Genomic DNA, 19,136 nt, shown 5'->3' on the forward strand with positions numbered 1-19,136 from the left:
CATTTACAGTTCTTTGTGGTAGCTTCACTTTTCATCTGCTATTTTTTTTTTAATATACTGCCTATTGTCTCTTTTAGGTCAGGGTGATAAAATGACATTGTTACGGATTTGCAATAGACATTTCATCAACATGATAAAAACATTGTTTTACAGAATTTTAATAGTTTCTCTTAAATGCAACAGATACAAACTGTCAGGAAAATTCATAACAAAACCCCAAAGTTTGGTTGTATGAACAAATCCCAGGGGTGCTTCCTCCCTGATTCATGAACAGACATCATATTCCTTGATACTGGAGTCCCTTGGGCTCAGCCTTAGAGACAGAGTGAGAAGCGTGGACATCCGGAGGGAGCTCGGAGTAGAGTCGCTGCTCCTTTGTGTCGAAAGGAGTCAGTTGAGGTGATTTGGACACCTGATTCGGATGCCACCAGGGAGACTTCCTCTCGAGGTTTTCCAAGCACATCCGCCTGAAAAAAATGAAAATACATGCAACTTTCTTTCTCTTACTGGAGTGAGTGGTGAGCGATGTGTGGCTATAGTGGAGTGAAATTTGAGATGAGCTTTGACCGGTATCAAGCTGAGCGCCATGGACGGCCTATGACAGCCCTATTCAATTAGCGGCCCGCGGGCCACATGCGGCCCGAAAGCAACCCTCGAGTGGCCCTAAAGCAACTGCCGAGTGATTGGGACTTGGGTCCGAGAAAAACAGAAAAACATCTTTCAGTAACACTGACAAGTTCTTACAAAAATTCCAACATTATTGCAAACATTGAATGCAACACTTACCGTAACCTAGCAACTAACCCACAATGCATTGCGTTGAGGAGACGCGTTTGAAAAGTTAACATTAGCAGTTCTATACAGGCGAAAATAGCAGCATGTCTTTTTCTATCCTGAAACGACAAATCGGCGAGGAAAACCGTCGGTTTAATCCTGCGTGGACTGACAAGTATTTATTTATTTACCACCAAGTCCGAACGCCAAACCAATGCGTTTACTCTGCAACGAGTGCTTTGCAGCGCTGAAAGATTATCATGTCCGAAGACACCACGTTGGAAAAACATGCCGCGTTTCGGACAAACTTTCCCGAGGGATGTCATGAGAGAGCGGCTATAATTCAGAGTTTGACTGCATCTTACAACCGGAGCTGTACTACAATGAAGCGGACCTGCACAGCTCAGGAAAGGGCCACGAAAAAGAGGCCGTTCACAGACTCAGAAACTGTGAAGGACTGCATGTTGGCTGTCGTGGATGAAGTTTTAACGGACGGTAAAGTTAAGACGAGTGTGACATCTGCTATCAAACAGGTCTGACACGTCAAACATTCTCGCCACAGATGTCTTCGAGACATGGTAAGTGCAACAAAGCAGCGTGCTGTAGCAGACACTAAAGGTAGTTTTATGTATTTATGTGACTATTTTCTGTTCACTTATTAGAAGTTTAATATTTAAGAAAGACATTTTGTTTTGACAGTTATTTCACTTAGTTGCACTTTATTACGCACTTTGATGTCAGCTTTACTTCGTTTCAAAGGGATAGTAACTATCACTGTGCCTACTGTTTATTTTTTTGATTATATGCACTGAAGATGCGACTGTCTCAGATGAGACCAAATATGGACAGGGACAAACTCTGTTTTTTATTTCAAAAGAAGAAAAATGTCTCAAGTTCTGAAAAGTTACTGTTAAGCAAGTTACTTTTAATGCACTTTGAGATGTGACCAAAACAAAAGATGGTGTTTCTAATCTACACTTAGTTTTTATGTTCATATGCACCTTAACCTGTGCTTATATTTACCTATCAAAATGTGTTGAAGTTGTGTGTTTGAAATGTAAAATTTAAAGAAGCAGTATTTCAGCACAGGTTTAGACTAAGTACTGCTCTTCTATTGTGTTTATGTCCTGTTGGATGTGGCAATACGTTAATAAACATCCAGTGTGTTTGTTATCTTATCTGTTTGTGTTTATTTTAAATGGTTAACTTTGCTCACTGTCTGCTAAAAACATCCGGCCCAGCTCATGTTCTTAGTCTGAAAATCCGGCCCGTGTCAGTTTTTAATTGAATAGCCCTGGCCTATGAACTCTGACGGCTGATGGACTTCACGTTGAGGTCGAAATGAGGTTTTCCAGCTTGTGTGCAGCAGCTGGTTCTGGATTTGACTTGCTCTTTTTTTAATTGAAATCTTTACTTGTTTGTATTCATGCATGCAAAAGAAACGCAGTTGTTGCCAAGAAGGCTTTCACATATGAGGAAACTGACTTTTTATTTTCACTGCTGTGCTAAAATGTAATAAATAAAGTAGTTAAATTCATAATAAAGTGGCTAAATTCAAATTAAGCCCCTTCTCTGCTAGTCTTCATTAAAACAGCCCATTAAAAAATGATCATAATTATCGATATTGACTGAAATGAACACTTAATCGTGATAAGTTCTGTTCCTCTGCACATTTTGACATTTTGAACAGTGATTATTTTTCCAGCCTGGCTGCTGAGCAGGTAGCTACAGTGCAGGGTTGCTAGGCGACACAAGTAGGCTACAGACCCAGTATGGTGTGACATTACTGTTCTCGTTAGGTAGGCCCAGGTGTGAGGTCACCGTGACCCAGCCAATCACAGCGCAGCGCCGCAGCTGAGCGCTAAAGGTGTGTGTGTGAAGAAATGGCGCGCAGCCAAGCATGAGGCACCTGAGCGCCAAACAAAAGGCAACGCGACCGGAGAGCAGCAGCAGCCGTGACGGCCCGGTGTGTGTCCGTGTGTGTGTGTGTGTGTGTGTGTGTGCGCGTGTGTGCGTAAAGCTGGCTTTGAGGCTGCGGGTGTCTAACCGAGCTGCAGGGGGCATCCTCGCCCTTGCTCGCGTATTGGAGATCTCCCCCCTCCCATCCTAAACCAACCAATCTCTCTCTTTAACACACACATATATTCGCTCTCACACACCCCTCCTCCTGCCAAACTCCCAGGCCAGGCAGCGTCGCCATACGGAACATCCTGCCCTCAGCGGAGAGGGGGAGGAGAGAGAGAGAGAGAGAGAGAGAGAGTCTGAGAGTGTGTACAGAGAGAGAGAGAAGGGGGGAGAGAGCCCGAGAGTGTATTGGGAGCGAGGAGAGAGACGAGGTCTGGCGTCTCCCGGTAGTAAATTATCAGGTTTCGAGCACAAAAACTCGCAGAAAGAGCCAGAGAAGAAGGAGAGGAGGCCTCGTGGAAAGCTCACTGCTCCACTGGTGACCGGGACCAGCAGCAGCAGCAGCGCGTAAAGCCGTGGATTAAAAAAAAAAAAAAAAAACCCGACGAGAAGGACGGATGGTCGCGCAGACGGGCGGCGCGCTCTGAAGTTGGACAGACTACCGAGAGACACCGAGCAGCAGCAGCGGCGGCAGCAGCAGCTTTTGTCCGTCCACTTCCTCCCCCCTCCCAGAACCCTCCCGTTGAAGGCAGCAGCGGCGGCACCGGGAGGCTGTGCCCGCGCACCCCGATCATGAAGCTGCCGTGGCTCCTGGCGCTCACGGCGCTGCTTGCTCACGCCACCACGGTAAGCCTCGGATCCTTTGTTAACGCGCTCGGGTTGTGCGCACGGGGGGACATTTTTTCTTTTCTTTTTTAGCTTTATCTTTAATGGTAGGAAATCCTGCACTCGACCTACATATCAGCCGTTATTGGCCGTCCCCGACTCCCCGTGCACCCCACCCCCCGCCTTTACGCACACACACACCAGCCTTTGTGTCTCAGTGTCGGGGTTTATTGTGGCCTGTGTGTCCCCTCCACTCAGGAGGTGTGTGTGCGTGTGTCTGTGTGTGTCGGTAATTAGCGGGTTATCTCTAATTGAGCTTGATTACGGGTCTGTGGCGTCTGTGTCACCAGCTCACATCCTGCCGTTAATTTGGGGGGTCTCCAGTCATACTGCGGCTTTAACGACTTTATTACCGGGGGTCGGGACGGTGGATGTGAGTGTGAGTGTGTGTGTGTGTGTGTGTGTGTGTGTGAGAGAGAGAGAGAGAGATTGAGAGAAGAGGATGATGGAACCTGTGAGGCTCCTTTAATTGCCAGATAAACGGCGACCTCATTGTCCCGATGCCAGAATCCAACCGGGGGCATCCTCCCGTGTGTGTGCGGGTGCGCAGCGGCGTGTGGCGAGAAGTGGGTGGGGTAACGGGGGGAAGTTTAACGGCGATGCGGTGCGCGAACGAACGCCAGGATGGAATGATGTCATCGGGAATCGCGAGGAGGGAAGCTGATTGGGAATGCTAGAACCCCCCCCCCCCTCCATTCCACTTCCACCTCCACCTCTCCTCCCTCCGTGGCGCACACACACCTCTCCTCTCCGGAACCGTCCACGCCGAGATTCACGCGCCCCTAACAGCACGCCCACACCTTCCGCTACCGATTAATCCAGATTTATCCTATGAGCAGCAGGAGGAGGAGGTGGTGGTGGAGGAAGAGGAGGAGGGAGGAAGCTCGCTGAATCATTGAGAGAAAAGAGAGGAAGGGAAAAAAAAAATCAAGATGCAGATCTAATTTTGGACGTGAAAGCCCCAGGAGCGACATCTCCGTAGGCTAATATCCCCCCAGAGTGTTTTACTGCAGCTCTGTAGTGAGAGTGGAGTAATTTTTGGAGGGCTGCATATTGTTTTTATTTTGTCTTTATTTTTAATAAACGTTCATTCACGGCTGCATCACTCTGCTAGGGGCCCCTTCTGTCCCCTCATGCCCTCTGTTTAACCCTCATGTCGTCCTGCGGGTCAAAATTGACCCGTTTTAAAGTTTGAAATTGTGGAAAAAATTATATATTTCCACAGTGAAACTTCTGATGTCCACATTTTCAACATTTTTGGGAAATCTTTGAACATTTTTTGGTGGGAAAAAATGTGCAAAATGTTTCTTAAGAACATTCACATAATTTGGATTTTGGTTGATTTTTATGTGAACGTTCTTAAAGAAAATAGAAGTTTTACTGATATATTTGTAATCACTAGATATTTTTAGGATTTTTTGGGAAGATTTTTACTCATTTTTTGAAAATATTTACAAGAATTTTCTTGCCAAATTTGGGGTATTTTTTTAAAATAAAACTTTGAAGGGAAACTTTAAAGGAATTATTGGAATTTTCTTCCTGAAGGTTTTGCAAATTTTCAGAAATTTGGGGAATATTTTTGTGGAATTTTGGGATTTTTTTCAGACAAGGAAACAATATTTTTGTGCCTGTAAATGAGGACAGCAGGAGGGTTAACACACATGGAGGCACCAGGGGCCCATTAGGAGCAGAGCAACCATGGACATGTTCAGACAGAACTTGATGTGTCCCAACAATTTGGGTGCAGTTATCCATCATTCCATATCTGCATGTCTACATTTTTATCTCTACTTTTGTATTTTTCCTCCTCTTGTTCCTTAGTTTTTACGTAGCTGCAGTGATGTGTGAATTTCCCTGGTTTCTCTTATATAATACTCTCTCAGTAGCAGGCTATTTTGTATGCTTAATTAGTTTCCCCGCAAAACAATTCTTAATTTGTGGTACTTTAATTGAGCACAGCTTCATCCGGGCAGAAGTTTTTGAGTAGAACATTAAAGTAAATCTCTTTAAAAAACGCCTTTTATTTGAAAGCAGACATATCACGAGTAAAATAAGCAGTTGGTGCCATGGTGAAACTGCTCTCATAAACATAGGTTCAGACTTCTAGGCTTCCATGTAACAAATCTAAAGAACCGATCCTGTCAGTTGTGCTTGAGCAGAGGTGAGCTGGTGTGACTGAGTTGCAGTGACGTCTAAGGATCAGTGCAGAAAGAGGCCAAACTTCCTGGATCCGCATCCTCTAGAGGAAGTTTAGAGTTCCATCTGAGCCATTTTAAGGCATGAAGGGATTATGTTCACGGAAAAGCTTTTGAATCTGTAACTTTGATGCACAGCTATGAGTTTTTAGGGGTTTAACTAGCTATCAGAGATGGACTTTAAGCTGTTCTTCATTGCTTTTTAATGTGAAAAAAAAGGCTGCCTTTGCTGATACTGCATGTTAGTGTTGCACATCTTTAGCTAAATCACCAAAATCATGTTTGTGGGGCCTGCTGAGCACAGCAGCAACAATTATTCAATTAGTTGTCAACTATTTGTATATCATAAAGAATCAGTTTGAGTACTTTTTTTTAGGGAAAAAAGTCAAAATTCTCTCATTAAAAGCTTCTTAAATGTGAGTATTTTCTGGTTTATCTCCTCCTTTGTGACAGTACACTGAATATTTTTGAGTTGTGGACAAAACCAGAGATTTGTGGATGGCATCTTGGTGGTTTTTGGACACACTGGTTGACATTTTGCACCATTTTGTGACCTTTCATACATCAAACATATTAACTGGTTAGTGGACAGTGGAAATACTCTAGTTTTCGTCGGCATCGGGGACAGTTCAGTGCCTCGGGTTGCTTAATTCCAGCCTTTGCTTTCATTTCTTCACTTGGAAGCAATATTTGTATTGTCAACATCTTGGCATTCCGTTTCGCAGTTTCTGCTCTGATGTTGCACTGCTTTTGCCAGGGGTTGTCAACACTTCACACTCGCGCCGACCCTGATGACACTGATTACTACTGGGTCAGTCGGTTGCAGTCCTTGCCAGAGATCCTTGGCCTCTGACCGACCTAATCCGTCTTTAAGCGTACAGATGGAGACAGGTGTGACACACATATACACACACCTTTAAATATACGCTGAGCTTGCGGCACACAGAGGGATTGCAGGTGCCGCACGAAAGGTGACAGACACACATACGTCAACGGTTTGATAATTACAAGACTCACCTCAAGCAACCCAGCCCTTGAACACACACACAGACACACACACACACACACGACCAATGGCTGCAACCATTTGCTGACAAGATCTTTCTTCAGTTGCCTCTTGGCTTGAAACCAGCTGACTCTGTGTGTGTGTGATCCCTGGTGTTGCGTCTCTATGGGTATTTCCACTTATTGAGGCTGTGACATCATATCCGGGCGACTATAATTTACATGGGAGATTGGTTTTCCCACAGACATCTGCTGTGTCCCACGGATAGCTAGTATGTGTGTGTGTGCATCCGTTTGCCTTCATGAGAGCCCTGACTGTCCATCTGTCTGTGTGGGCTCAAAAATTGTGAATATGCACTGCCAAAAGCTTGTTCTCGCCAACCCTCTCTCTCTCTCTCTCTCCTTGACAAGTGTGTGTTACGGTGTGTGTGTGTGTCGCGGAAAAGCGTTGTGTTCTTGAGGATCATGTTTAACTCGTGGAATGAATCAGTGTTTTGTGCCCAGCAGACAAAGCCCCCTATAGAGAGAGAGACGAAAGAAAGAGAGAAGGATCAAGAAAGAGGAAAAAATAGCCCAAGCGAGGCGGATTGAGGGAGAGTGTGGAATGTGAGAGGCAATTTGACACAGGAAGTGGGTCCTTCTCGCTCTCCTGGAGGACAAAGTCCCCTCACACCCACATGCATGGCAGGTAGAAAACACTGGCAGGATGGTGGAAGTCTTTCAGGTGTGTGTGTGTGTGTGTGTGTGTGTGTGTGTGTGTGTGTGTGTGTGTGTGTGTGTGTGTGTGTGTGTGTGTGTGTGTGTGTGTGTGTGTGTGTGTGTGTGTGTGTGTGTGTGTGTGTGTGTGTGTGTGTGTGTGTGTGTGTGTGAGTGAGTGAGTGAGTGAGTGTGTGAAAGGATGGGTGAGGGTACGGGGGTCACCTTCCAGTCGATAGAGGAAATGAAAAGGATCAGGGTTCATATCCGGAGCTGTGTCTGCAGGTGAGCGTGGACACGGTGAGAGAACAGCCTCTCAGTAGGAAAAATATCTCCCCCCTCTCCCCCTCTTCCCACCCCGTCTCCTCCCTTTTCGGTGTGAACACACACAGCTCGCTCCTATCTGAAAGCAATTTCTTATCACATGGGGATGGACCGGCATTGGCAGATGTGCCGCATTTGACCGAAATTAGTTTTCCTTTCTCATGGAGGGAGTTTTAATGTTTGATTCGGCTCAGAAGGAATGGAATTTCCCATTAAAGTGATAACAGCATGTGGGGACGGAGAGAAACCTGCCTCCACAATACCTGTTATTTGGAGACGTCCTCCTCTGAGCTGAAAGAACAATGCGAGCTGGAAGTCTGCAGCCAAGTCTGGAGTTTTACTTGCTAACTGAATTTGCAAAAGTCGTCAGTTTCACTGAACAAGGACAGCCAGTACCGACACAGAGAGAGCTCCAGATTCCCTGCAGCAATATCCGAGACCTTTAACCTCTAACGTCAGACAGCAGACTAATAATTTAGATGTCACATTTGACCCACGTCTGGATTCATATTGAGAAATTTGTTCTTTTTCCAGTCACAAATACGCTTGTTACTCCAACAAAGGGGACACAGAGAGGCTGGGAGTCCTGAAGCAAAAGAAGAGCAAAGCTTTCACATACAACTAGAACAATTCCATTTCATAAATACTAGGGATGTCTGATAATATGGTCCTGATATCTGCATAAAAATGATAAAATAATGCCTGGATTTCGCCGGCATTTACCGACTCATAGAGGGAGAGTGTGAACTGTTGTTTGAGACAATTAAAAAATATATAAATATGGTATTTTTCCATAACTTAAGTTGAAGTAGTTTTCATATTCTGCACAGACAATGTTTACGTTTGGAAAGCCTTGTTGCATTTGGGAATGCATCCAATGGGGCATCACAATAAAATTAGGCATGATGTGCTAATTCCATGACAGGAGATATATGATGTTGCCTAAAATTAGTTAATACCTCACATATATCGGTATCGGTTGATACTGGAATCAGAAATTGAGAGTTGGACAATATCAGGATATCGATTATTGGCAAAAAAAAAAAGCTAGTATCGGACATCTCTAGTAAATACTAGAATATAGTTAGATTTGCTACTGTACTACTGTGATAACAGTGATACAACAGCCAAAAAAAAAAAAAAAAGTCATTTTTCATTCCTTGGTAAAATGAAAAAAAAAAAAGGATGAAAATCTGTCAGCAAGGGTGCCAAAAAAAACTTTAAATAACTGTGAAATGATATTTTTAGTAGATTTAACTACAGTAAAAATTAGAATCAGTTTATTTTTACATCTAAATGGCTACTTTTTTCTATAATTTAACATAGCAAGAAATACTTGTAAAATAACAGTAAATTGGTCAAAAAATGACAGAAACTCAGGACAAAAATAGTCCTTACTTCACTCATCGCTACTCTTAAAGTTGGGCATAGCAAAATTCTTTTGGTGTCATTTGGCAATGATTCCACACTAACCTTTCATCTAATTATAGTTTAATATGATCTAGTATGTCCCAAGACACAGTTGGTCAAATGTACAATGCAGAAAATGTCCTATGTCCAGTTGAATGTTGCAGCATTGAAGCTAGTGGCCAATCGGACCTTTAAAAGGTTTGGAGCAAATGCTCTCAACTGGGCAGTATGTACCGAGTCTTTGATGTCAGCTGGTTCTGACTGCGTGTCCTGAACTCCAGAGACAAAGAAAGAAACAACTGATGTGGCTTTAATGTTCGCTATGTCACAACTTAATCGAAAAGGGTGTTTCCATCTCCCTTGATGCGCATTAACTTAGACATAGAAGTGAAAAAGCACCTATACTGAGAGTAAAAACTTCTTAGTGAAATAGTTTTCTTTGCCTAAAACCATAACTGCAAATACACATAAAAATATAATATGGAAATATAGTTATTGTAAGTAGAATGTGGAGTCCCACTTCTGAGGTTTAGGACAGAGAAGGCAGAGCTGTATTTTTAAATGCTGTCTTTTCTCTTTTTTCAAATTCCTGCCTACCGCTGCTTTAACACTTAACCGCTTTGTGCTCTTGGTAACAAATGAAGGCGACTCAAATGAGTATTTGAGTTGAAAGTGCTGAGAAATAAATCCAGGCTTTTGTGTCTTCACGGCTAGATTATTGCAATTTATTGTACTCTTAACTCAGCCAGCGAAGCCGCTCGGCAGCTCATCTTCTAACAAAGACAAAATGAAGCCCCTGAGCATATGCCTGAACTGCTGCGCCGGTACAGTATCTTCAAGTCAGTCAGGTCGCTTAACCAGTCACTTGGCATGAAGGGAGACACAGAGCTTGCCATCTTTCCTTGAAGTCATGGATGGGTTAGTCCCTCGCTGTAAAGGCATTTTCTTGCGTTTTCATATTTATGGCCTTTTAGACATGTCACAATAACTTTACAATCGCAACCTTCTTCGAGAGGTTTGGGAAATGGGAGTTTATGTTGCAATGAAGTTCCAAACATACAATAATGTTACACAAATCATTTCGAGCAAGTGGTTCTGCACCTACATCCACACCGATGTAAAAAAGATCGTCATCGAGATGAGCGTTTTCGCACCATTTCAGAAATATTCTCTGTGAATACTAACACGTTTGAAAATGCATATCACATTAAAATTTGCATTCACTGAAGCTTGTGGATGCAAACGTGAAGCCGAGGGAGGTAGAAAATACTACAGAGAAAATAACACCAGAGGTTTCCTTAACTGCACAACAGTTGCCAGCATTGACGAGAAGGACAGCAACGCCTGTAATTCATTATCCGTGTTTAATAACCACGAGCCACCGAGGCTGACTTCTTCGTGTTCTTCTAGAAAAAGGTCACATGAGAAAAGCGTAGCGAATCAGGCAACAACATGTTGTGACAGTGCAGGAAGTAAACATTGGCGTCATCATTTTGTCAAAGTGTGAGAATTTACAATTCCTACATTTTCTGACTCAGCAGAACATCTGACTGAAGACACAAGTCAGGACAAGCAGAGTAGCAGGGTCAGCTGCTACTCATGAGGTCGGTGGTTCGAACTGTCCTTGAGCAAGACACTGAACCAAGTAAAAAGGTGCTATTTAAGTTTGAACCATAGCAGGGTTCCTAAAAGTCTCAGTTTTATGACACTTTTCCAGTAGCACCTACTCAGCTTGACTCTACTCAGTTTGTGAGGTTTTCCATGAGGACGTAGTATCTGGTATCAGGTACTATTTTAGTACCTACTCGGCCGGGATTCCAAGCGAACTGAGTCAAGCCGATAATGTGACGTCTACAGAGTGCAGGCCACTGATTGGACAGGGATGGACGACACACAAGAGCAACTCCTTCACGAAAACCAAACCTGCCATTGTTAAACAGCGACGGTGCTTTCTCTGACTCTCTTCTTTTACTTTGAATCTGACAAAAAAGCCATAGACAGAGCAGCAGGTATACTATCGTCTCGATGTCCTTCATTGTTGTGTTGTGATGGTATCGCACACAAATGACGTTAAGGGACTTTTGGGCCACTGTGTTATGACAACTCCACCCACGATGAGGTGATACTCAATTAGTTGGATTATGTTCACTTTGTAGTTTCTTATTATAGAATAGCATTACTTTTAACTGACAACTCAGTAAGGAAAGTATGGTTTTACCTTGCTGACATGTTTCGACTGCATCTGCGGTCTTCTTCAGAGCGTCATCCGACGTGATGACGTGTCCTTTTTTGTCATGTGACCAATCTGACAGATCTGTCAGATCGGCCACGCCCCCCGCCGTCCGGTGGTCTCTGGAGGATGGAATCCCAGGTATGCGAGAGGATGTTCATGGAACTGCTCAAACACTTCCTGATCTCGATGGCCTCCTTAATCCATCGTTTGGATCTCGCATACCTGGGATTCCATCCTCCTGAGACCACCAGACAGTGAGGGTGTGGCTGATCTGACAGATTCTGACAGATCCGTCAGATCGGCTACGTGATAAAAAAAAAAGGAACATCGTCATCACATGTCGGGTGACGCTCTGAAGAAGACTGCAGATGCAGTTGAATCATGTCAGCAAGGAAAAACCATACTTATTGAGTTGTTGGTTAAAAAATAATGCTATTCTGTGATAGTCAGTTGTAATGAAAACAACATAAGTCGAGTCGAGTCGAGCCGAGTAAGTGCTAGTGGAAAGCGCCTTTAGGATACTGAATCGGCAGAACAGTGTGGATGTAAATGTAGGGGACGTTCTGCCTCAGATTGTAGAGCAGGTTGTCCAAGTTCAAGGCAAATGTATGTACAATCACTGCTTAATGCCTAGCTTGACAATTCAATCCCCGACTCCTCCACATGCCGAAGTGTTCCTGGCAAGACACTGAAGTCAACGTTGCTCCTAATGGCAGGTCTTGCATGGCAGCTTCCCCACCACTGGTGTGTGTGTGTATGAATGGTAAAGCATTGGAGCAGAAAGGTAGAAAATCGGTGTATAAGTGCAGACCATTTATAATTTAAAGTGAAAACATATGGATGGATTCTTAATCTGTGTGGAAATAAACACGGAAAGCAGCCCCCAGCTATGAAAATACCAATATTTTAAGACTTACTTGATTTGTTCTTGTTTATGTTATTTCTTTTGAATCACATTGTGGCGTTATTTACGAAAATGCTGCATTCCACAACTAAATCTTGACTTATACGCAGCCTGATGAGCCACATTGTTGGACTGTTGTTGTATCACTGATATGAATCTCTGCTCGGTCGCAGTTTGGAAAGTAATCATTCGGCCCCACATTGTGCAACACTAAACGTTCCCCAGCGGAATGTGCTCAAGTCGTCCCATGTATTAGAAAGAATGCAGCTATAGCCTGAATTCATCCAGCTGGAAACTTTGGCTTCTCTTTTCGTTTCACGACCGGCGACACACATGCACAAGTGCAGACACGCTTGCTCACATACATGCGCCGATGCACATTAACGTCGATTATCTTATACACACTGCGTTCTCCCAGCGCACACGAATAGTCGTGGCGCCAGCAGTTGTGTTGATTCAGTGAGTCAGAGGGAGACGGAGAACGCTGGAGGTGTTTTAGGTAGGTCAAAACAGGCGAGAAACGCAGCTCATGTAGATCCTAAACACACACACACACACACACACACACACACACACACACAGACTCCCTTTGCAGTAATTGGGCAGCACTGCGCAGCCATATTCACATACATATTCTCTGGAGTGGGGGGTTAGATGAATATAGAGACAAGAGGAAGGGAGAGAGAGAGAGAGTGGAAAAAGGGAGGTGTACAGACCACGAGATAATGAGAAGGAGCGAATGAAGGGAGGGCATAAAATGGAGAGAGGTAAGGATGGAAAAAGAGTTAATGTAATGGCAAGGATGGGGATGTTGGATAGCAGGAGGAAGGAGAAGGGGGGAGAAAAGGGAAACGAATCGAGCGCCGAGCAATCGAAAGAAGATGAGAGTCAGGAAACAGAGGGGAAGTGAAAAGGAGCAGGAGTGGAAAGAAAGAAAGAGTGATGGAGGGAGAGAAAGAAAGAAAGAAGGACACCGAGGAGAGGAAGAATGAGGGCTGGATGAAGATGATGATGTGGAGGGGATGGAGCGAGGCCAGACCGACGGAGGGATGGAGATGGGATGGAGGGATGTCGGCAGAGAGGGTTGGGGGAGGGAGGCGTGTGCTGCTCATTCCCAGGAGACTGTGCTCTACCTGCTCTCCGTGGCCGTCGCCATGACAACCAGCATGGCTGCCGCTGTCACAGCTTTATCGCCCTCCTCTCCTCTCCAATCCGTCCCCTCTGTTCCCTCTTTCTTTTTCTTTCTTTCTTTCTTTCTTTCTTTCTTTCTTTCACTTTCTTCTCCTCCTCCTTCCTTTTCCATCTCCTCCACTACAATGAGTTAAAAACATGGAGATGGCAATTGTGTTTCACCTTTTACTGTGTGTGTGTGTGTGTGTGTGTGTGTGTGTGTGTGTTGCTGCTATTACAGGACTCTAAATTAGAGAGCATGAATGCAGCACCGTCTCCCAAAACCACAAAGCATTCTGGGATCTCTGTGTGTTGGAGCTTTCGCTATAAATAAAACCCCCAGAAACAGGGCGCCTCCTTCCCACTAACAAACCCTTGTGTGTGTGTGTGTGTGTGTGTGTGTGTGTGTGTGTGTGTGTGTGTGTGTGTGTGTGTGTGTGTGTGTGTGTGTGTGTGTGTGTGTGTGTGTGTGAGAATCATAAATGCCTTCCAGCAGCATGTTAACTATACGCTGAGATGGTTATTATCGCTTTTCGTTCTTAATATCTGTGTTTGTTTAGCACCACTCTCTTCCCACTTGCGTTTCCGTAACAACGAGGTAATTGCATTAACGAGTCGGCCGGATGGGTGGGGTCATGCGGGGCTGTCCAATGGAGCAGCTGGAATGTGCATTTCCTGGCAGGCGGCTGATAAGAGCGGGCTGATAAAGTCGGCCTTCACACTCCCGACCGGACCTCGGGTAACGTCTCCCAGAGGTTGGCCTCCGTCTGACCTCCGGCACACGACTCCCTCCATCTCCCTCTCCATCTGTCGGCCTGTTTGTCTGTCGGATGGCCCTTTTTGTCGACAGTTTAAAATTTTACAGCCAGCAAAAACTTCTCTGCAGTTGAGAGGGTTTATATCGGAAAACTTAGTCTGTTGCTGAAACAGTTTGGTGGTTAATTGGCGAAGAGGAATTCATCATTGTTTGACAAAGCGCCTCTTCTTCTGGACCTTTTCGTTGCATCACAAGGTCTTCATGAGTTCATTGCTCGCAGGTCGTGTAGATGAATCTAAACTTTCAAAACACGTCATTCTCAGCGCTGATGGTGATCCAACATCATCCGGTTTTTGCTTTTCTAAAATGAAAATATGATCTAATTGATTATGAAAGTAACCATTAGTTGCAGCCATAGACTGTAATTACCGATAATTTTGATAGATCATTAATTGTTCTAGTCGTTTGTCCAGAAATCAGCCAAACATATGGTTCACCCTGATGTTTGACTATTAAGGCACCAACTCTCGCAATGGGGAGCTTTCCTGCTTGCTGCCTCACTCCCATCATCTCCAGTCATCACTCTGCTGTCTGCTTGCTAATAGTCTGACTCACCGAGGGTAGACTCCAGGTATGAGCTCTCTGCTGCATATCTCACAGGGAGTACTCCTTCCCTTCTGCTACCCGCTGTCAAAATCCCCCCTTTGCTATGGAAACGACACCCTCCGAGCAGAAACTTGCACGCTGAAAATGGCAAGTTTTGAGGAAGATTTGAATCATGCAGTAAGGCAGAACGGGTGTTTTTTTTTTGTTGTTGCTTTAATTAGCCATTTTAATGCTCACCTCCCTGTGTGCTAATGTTCCATAAAAAGCAAATTTGCATCTGACATTATTTTGCAGAGACACCATCACTGTATCCTGGGCTTAGCACCACCCTAGATGATTGTGACTGGTTTAAAGAAATAGAAACAAACTGTAACAAATTACAATGAGGTGTAGCTAGACCATTCTCCAGGGCTTAAACACCATGGCTCTGCAAGTCTAGCTTCTTAATAAAACCATAAAATAACCAAAAAATGTCTTGAAAGTAGTCTAAATCTAATGATAAATGGCTTTTCTCTGATTCACATCTTTTTAAAGTCACATTTCTGTGGATTTTGTGAGACAAAAGTCACTTTAGGCCTCAGATCGATGTGATTTTTTGGATTAACCAATCCTCCACGGACATTGATTTGACTGTAAAATACCACTGCATATGATGACCTGTGCAATTTTACCATCATATACTAAAAAGGCAAATGAAAAAAGCCTTGAAGTGTCGCCTCCAGGCTGTAGCTCTCTCTTGCTTCACTTACTGATGACAGCTGTGTTGTGGTTGAAGAAATTACAGCCTGTCTTTTTCTTGACCGTGACGGAAGACGTCATTATGACTTCAAGGAAAGATGTGAAAGAGAGAATTCATGAGGTCATAGAAAACGATGGCAGATGTTGTTGACGTGGATCTGCTGAGGACAGTCCAGTGTTTCCTTTGCTAGAGGAGATAAAAAGAGGAAGCACCTTTCCTTAGCATTTAGAGGATTCAGACAGCTCTTATCTCCGCTGCCTCGTAAATACTAATAGGTCATTTCACTCAGTTAGGAACCTTTTTACCTGCATTTTAGATCTCATTTAATATGTTGCAAAGACTCTGTTTCCTTGGCTGCATGCTTTTGCTTTTTGACTTCCCCTGACTGGAAATGCTACCACTGCTCCTGTGGGAGTGCGTCTTTGAAAATAGCCACTACGGCCACTCAGATATAAGGTTGTTTGCACCGAATAGCGGTAGAGAGTGCATGTATATGAGGACTCGTTGGAAAATAGAGAACACGTCCTCCCGGGGGAATGTCTTCAAGGCGCTACAGGAAGAGATAAAGATCTCGTAAAATGAGAAAGACGTCAGATACGAATCGAAACGTGAGAGGTCTGTATTTGCATGAAAATTTGAACGACTTGTTGAGAAATACGGCAATTTGTGAAAGTTCTTTACGTTGTCTGACAGCTTTTTTTTATGGAGAGAAAGTGGCTCAGATCCAATGAGAAAAGTACAATGAAACACAGATTTTTCAAGATTCACGAGTGTCGCCCAATTTGTCATCACTTGATTTGTTTTTAATTAGTCAGCGTCACACTTGTTTCATTTCATCTTTTTTCTTTGATCACAAAGAGATTTTGTCAGTTTTAATCTACAGATACTCATTTCTGATCCACCAAATTAATCCCAGCGTTTTATTTTGATTAGTTTTATTAATTCAGTCTCATTCGTATTGATTGGGGGGTTTCTGACAGTCACGTTTCATCACAGCTTCATTAAAATTCATGCTGCAACAGGGATCTACAGATGTTTGCGTTTTAAGCGGCCATGAGGTTACAGCGTGGACACAGGAAGGGAGTATTTATAGATCCGGCCTTCAAGCTCCAAATCAAGAGGGAGCTTCCTGAGTGGTGCACAAAGGGGAGGGTGGGGGGTTTATATAGGTGTGTGTTTTTACGTCTGCGTGTGTGTTTACATGCTTTAAAGAGAGGCAGAGGAGCAGCACAGGGAGGCCGCTTGTGCGAAACGAGACCGAGAAAATACTGTGTGCGAAAGGCATGTGACTGTGTATGTGCGCGTTTGAATAATTCAGCCCAGCGTCCCGACAGAGGAGTGAACGAGGTCAGGAGCTCATCGCTGCAACGTTTTTTTTTTTTACCCCCTTCATCCATCCATCTCTACACCCACCAGCCCCCCATCATCATCCTCCTCCTCCTCCTCTGCTGCAGAGCTCCCTCGTTTATTCCGCCCGTCTCAATAAACAGGAACTTAGTAACAAAAGGCTTCCCACATGTTACTCACGTCCCCTCAATTATCGGCGAGCCATGAGGGAAGAGCATTGATCCAATTAAGCTCCAGCCACTGAAACTTGCTGTTTGTGTGTGTTTGCGTGTATGGACCCTCTGAAGTAAACCTTTGAACCCCTGGTTCTTTAAAAGACTCTTTCAAAGGCGTTTGGAGTTTGAACGAGCCACTGAAGCTAATGAGCTGTGTGTGTGTGTGTGTGTGTGTGCGTGTGCGTGTGCGTGTGCGTGTGCGTGCGGGACGGAAAAACGTGAGTGTGTGCATGCGGTTGGGAGGTTGGGGGATTCTGTAATATCGCTCCTCAGTTGCAGCAGGTTTCTTTCCCATAGGGCCTTTCTATAAACGCCTCCACATGCACAGACACACACACACACACACACACATATGTATTCACACACACACGTTTGCAGAAGCAGCAGCAGGTGATTCATTCTTAATCTTTCATTCCAACAGTTGCGGATTAGCCCTAATCTTAGCCAGCAGAGACTCAGGTCTGAAAGGCTGCCTGACACTGAGAGCAGACGTGCACGCGTGCGAGCATGTTTGTTTGTTTAGCTGCGTGTGACATGATAATTGTTTCCCTTGTCGGACCGAGTGGGGCGTCAGCGTGACAGGACATGATTCGACGGAGGCAGATACAGCAGACAGACTGACAGGTCGCACAACACAGAAACATTATACGCAGCAGGTGGAGGAGGAGAAAGAGGAGGAGGAGGCTCTCGTAGAGGAGGCGCATGACTTCTTCGTGACATTCATTCCCCTTTATGACATTTTTAAAATTAGCCCAGTCACCCCCTGATGTGAGTTGCATTTAGATGTAATTTAAGCCTCCGATGCTCATAAAAAAATGACTGTCACTCGTTCTCTTGTCTATGAAACACCAGTAATCAATGAAACTCAAATACTCAGGGTTAGTTGCAACATAAGAAGAAATTTCAGCTCTGCGAAGCAAAATTAGGTTCATGCATAGGCACAGATTTAAAGGGGGGTGAATCATAGTTTTAAAAAGGTGCATTTTCCCCCCGGTACAAGCATGAAAGAAGGATTTTATTATCAATGTCCCCAACAGCCTTGTTCTAAATGTGTTTTGAATATGAGCCGAAATCTCGCCGAAGCACATTCAAGTAAAGTCCAGGGGTTTATTTATTAATTACAATATATTAATGCACTTTTAAAGCGCTTACCGCCCCCCAAACAAAAGACCCAAAATAGGATAGAGGCGTAAATCCAGCCTATATATGCTTGTTGACTCAGCAGGGATAGTATTAAATGAGAAAAGTTGATCTACAGGACAATAAATATTTAAAAGCAAAGCAGAATGTCTGAGAGTCTTCCTGCTTTCTATTTCATTATATTTTGAATTGTCACCTGATGTTTGGATTTTGTGTTTTCTTTCCCATAAATAAAGACAATTCTGCCATAAACTGATGCAGGAAAGCCACTAATTGGTGGATAAAAAAATCACCAGAATGCACTAATGTGCCCTCCCAGTCTTCAAACAAACCCACACCCACGGGTTTATGTGTACCAGCTGTTGTCCAATCCTTTCTTTGTGTGGAGTTTTGGGAGCTGTGGTGGCTCTGTGGTTAAAAGGCAAACCTTACGATGACTAAAATGTCACCAGTTTCTATTCTTTTCACCCTCTCTGCTCTCATTTCTCGCCACCTTCAGTTGGATTTCCAATACGGAGCTGCGCTACCCAACACTAATTGTGACACAGAACATTTGGCCCAGCTATGACTGGGGATAAATCCGATCTTAACTCATTTAATAACAGATGGGAAATGTTGGCGGTTGAACATGCTGCCAAGGTGTGGCGACAGGAGTGATTAGATATTGTGTTGAGGTGGAGGGAGGGGAGATTTGAAGAAAATGAAAGGGGAATAAGGTCAGAGGCAATCACAGACAAAAGTGATATGAAAGGACAGGGTGGTGGCTTAAAGTGCAGCAGGAGGAGGGTAAAAAAAAAACAGTCGGTGAAGAGAACGAAACGAGGCAAGGGT

General features: G+C 44.1%; 1 protein-coding gene across 1 annotated transcript in view; it reads left to right on the forward strand.

The window, feature by feature from the left end:
* The first annotated feature begins 2,973 nt into the window (after positions 1-2,973).
* The window catches only part of sdc3 (syndecan 3), a 48,241-nt gene continuing 32,078 nt past the window's right edge, over positions 2,974-19,136 (forward strand). Inside the window, exon 1 of the mRNA XM_055017842.1 lies at positions 2,974-3,525. Within this exon, the coding sequence (XP_054873817.1) occupies positions 3,472-3,525 (54 nt within the window). The 5' untranslated portion in view covers positions 2,974-3,471. The remainder of the gene's footprint in view (positions 3,526-19,136) is intronic.

Source organism: Amphiprion ocellaris, chromosome 15 (genome assembly GCF_022539595.1).
Source record: "Amphiprion ocellaris isolate individual 3 ecotype Okinawa chromosome 15, ASM2253959v1, whole genome shotgun sequence".
NCBI classification, from domain to species: domain Eukaryota; kingdom Metazoa; phylum Chordata; class Actinopteri; family Pomacentridae; genus Amphiprion; species Amphiprion ocellaris.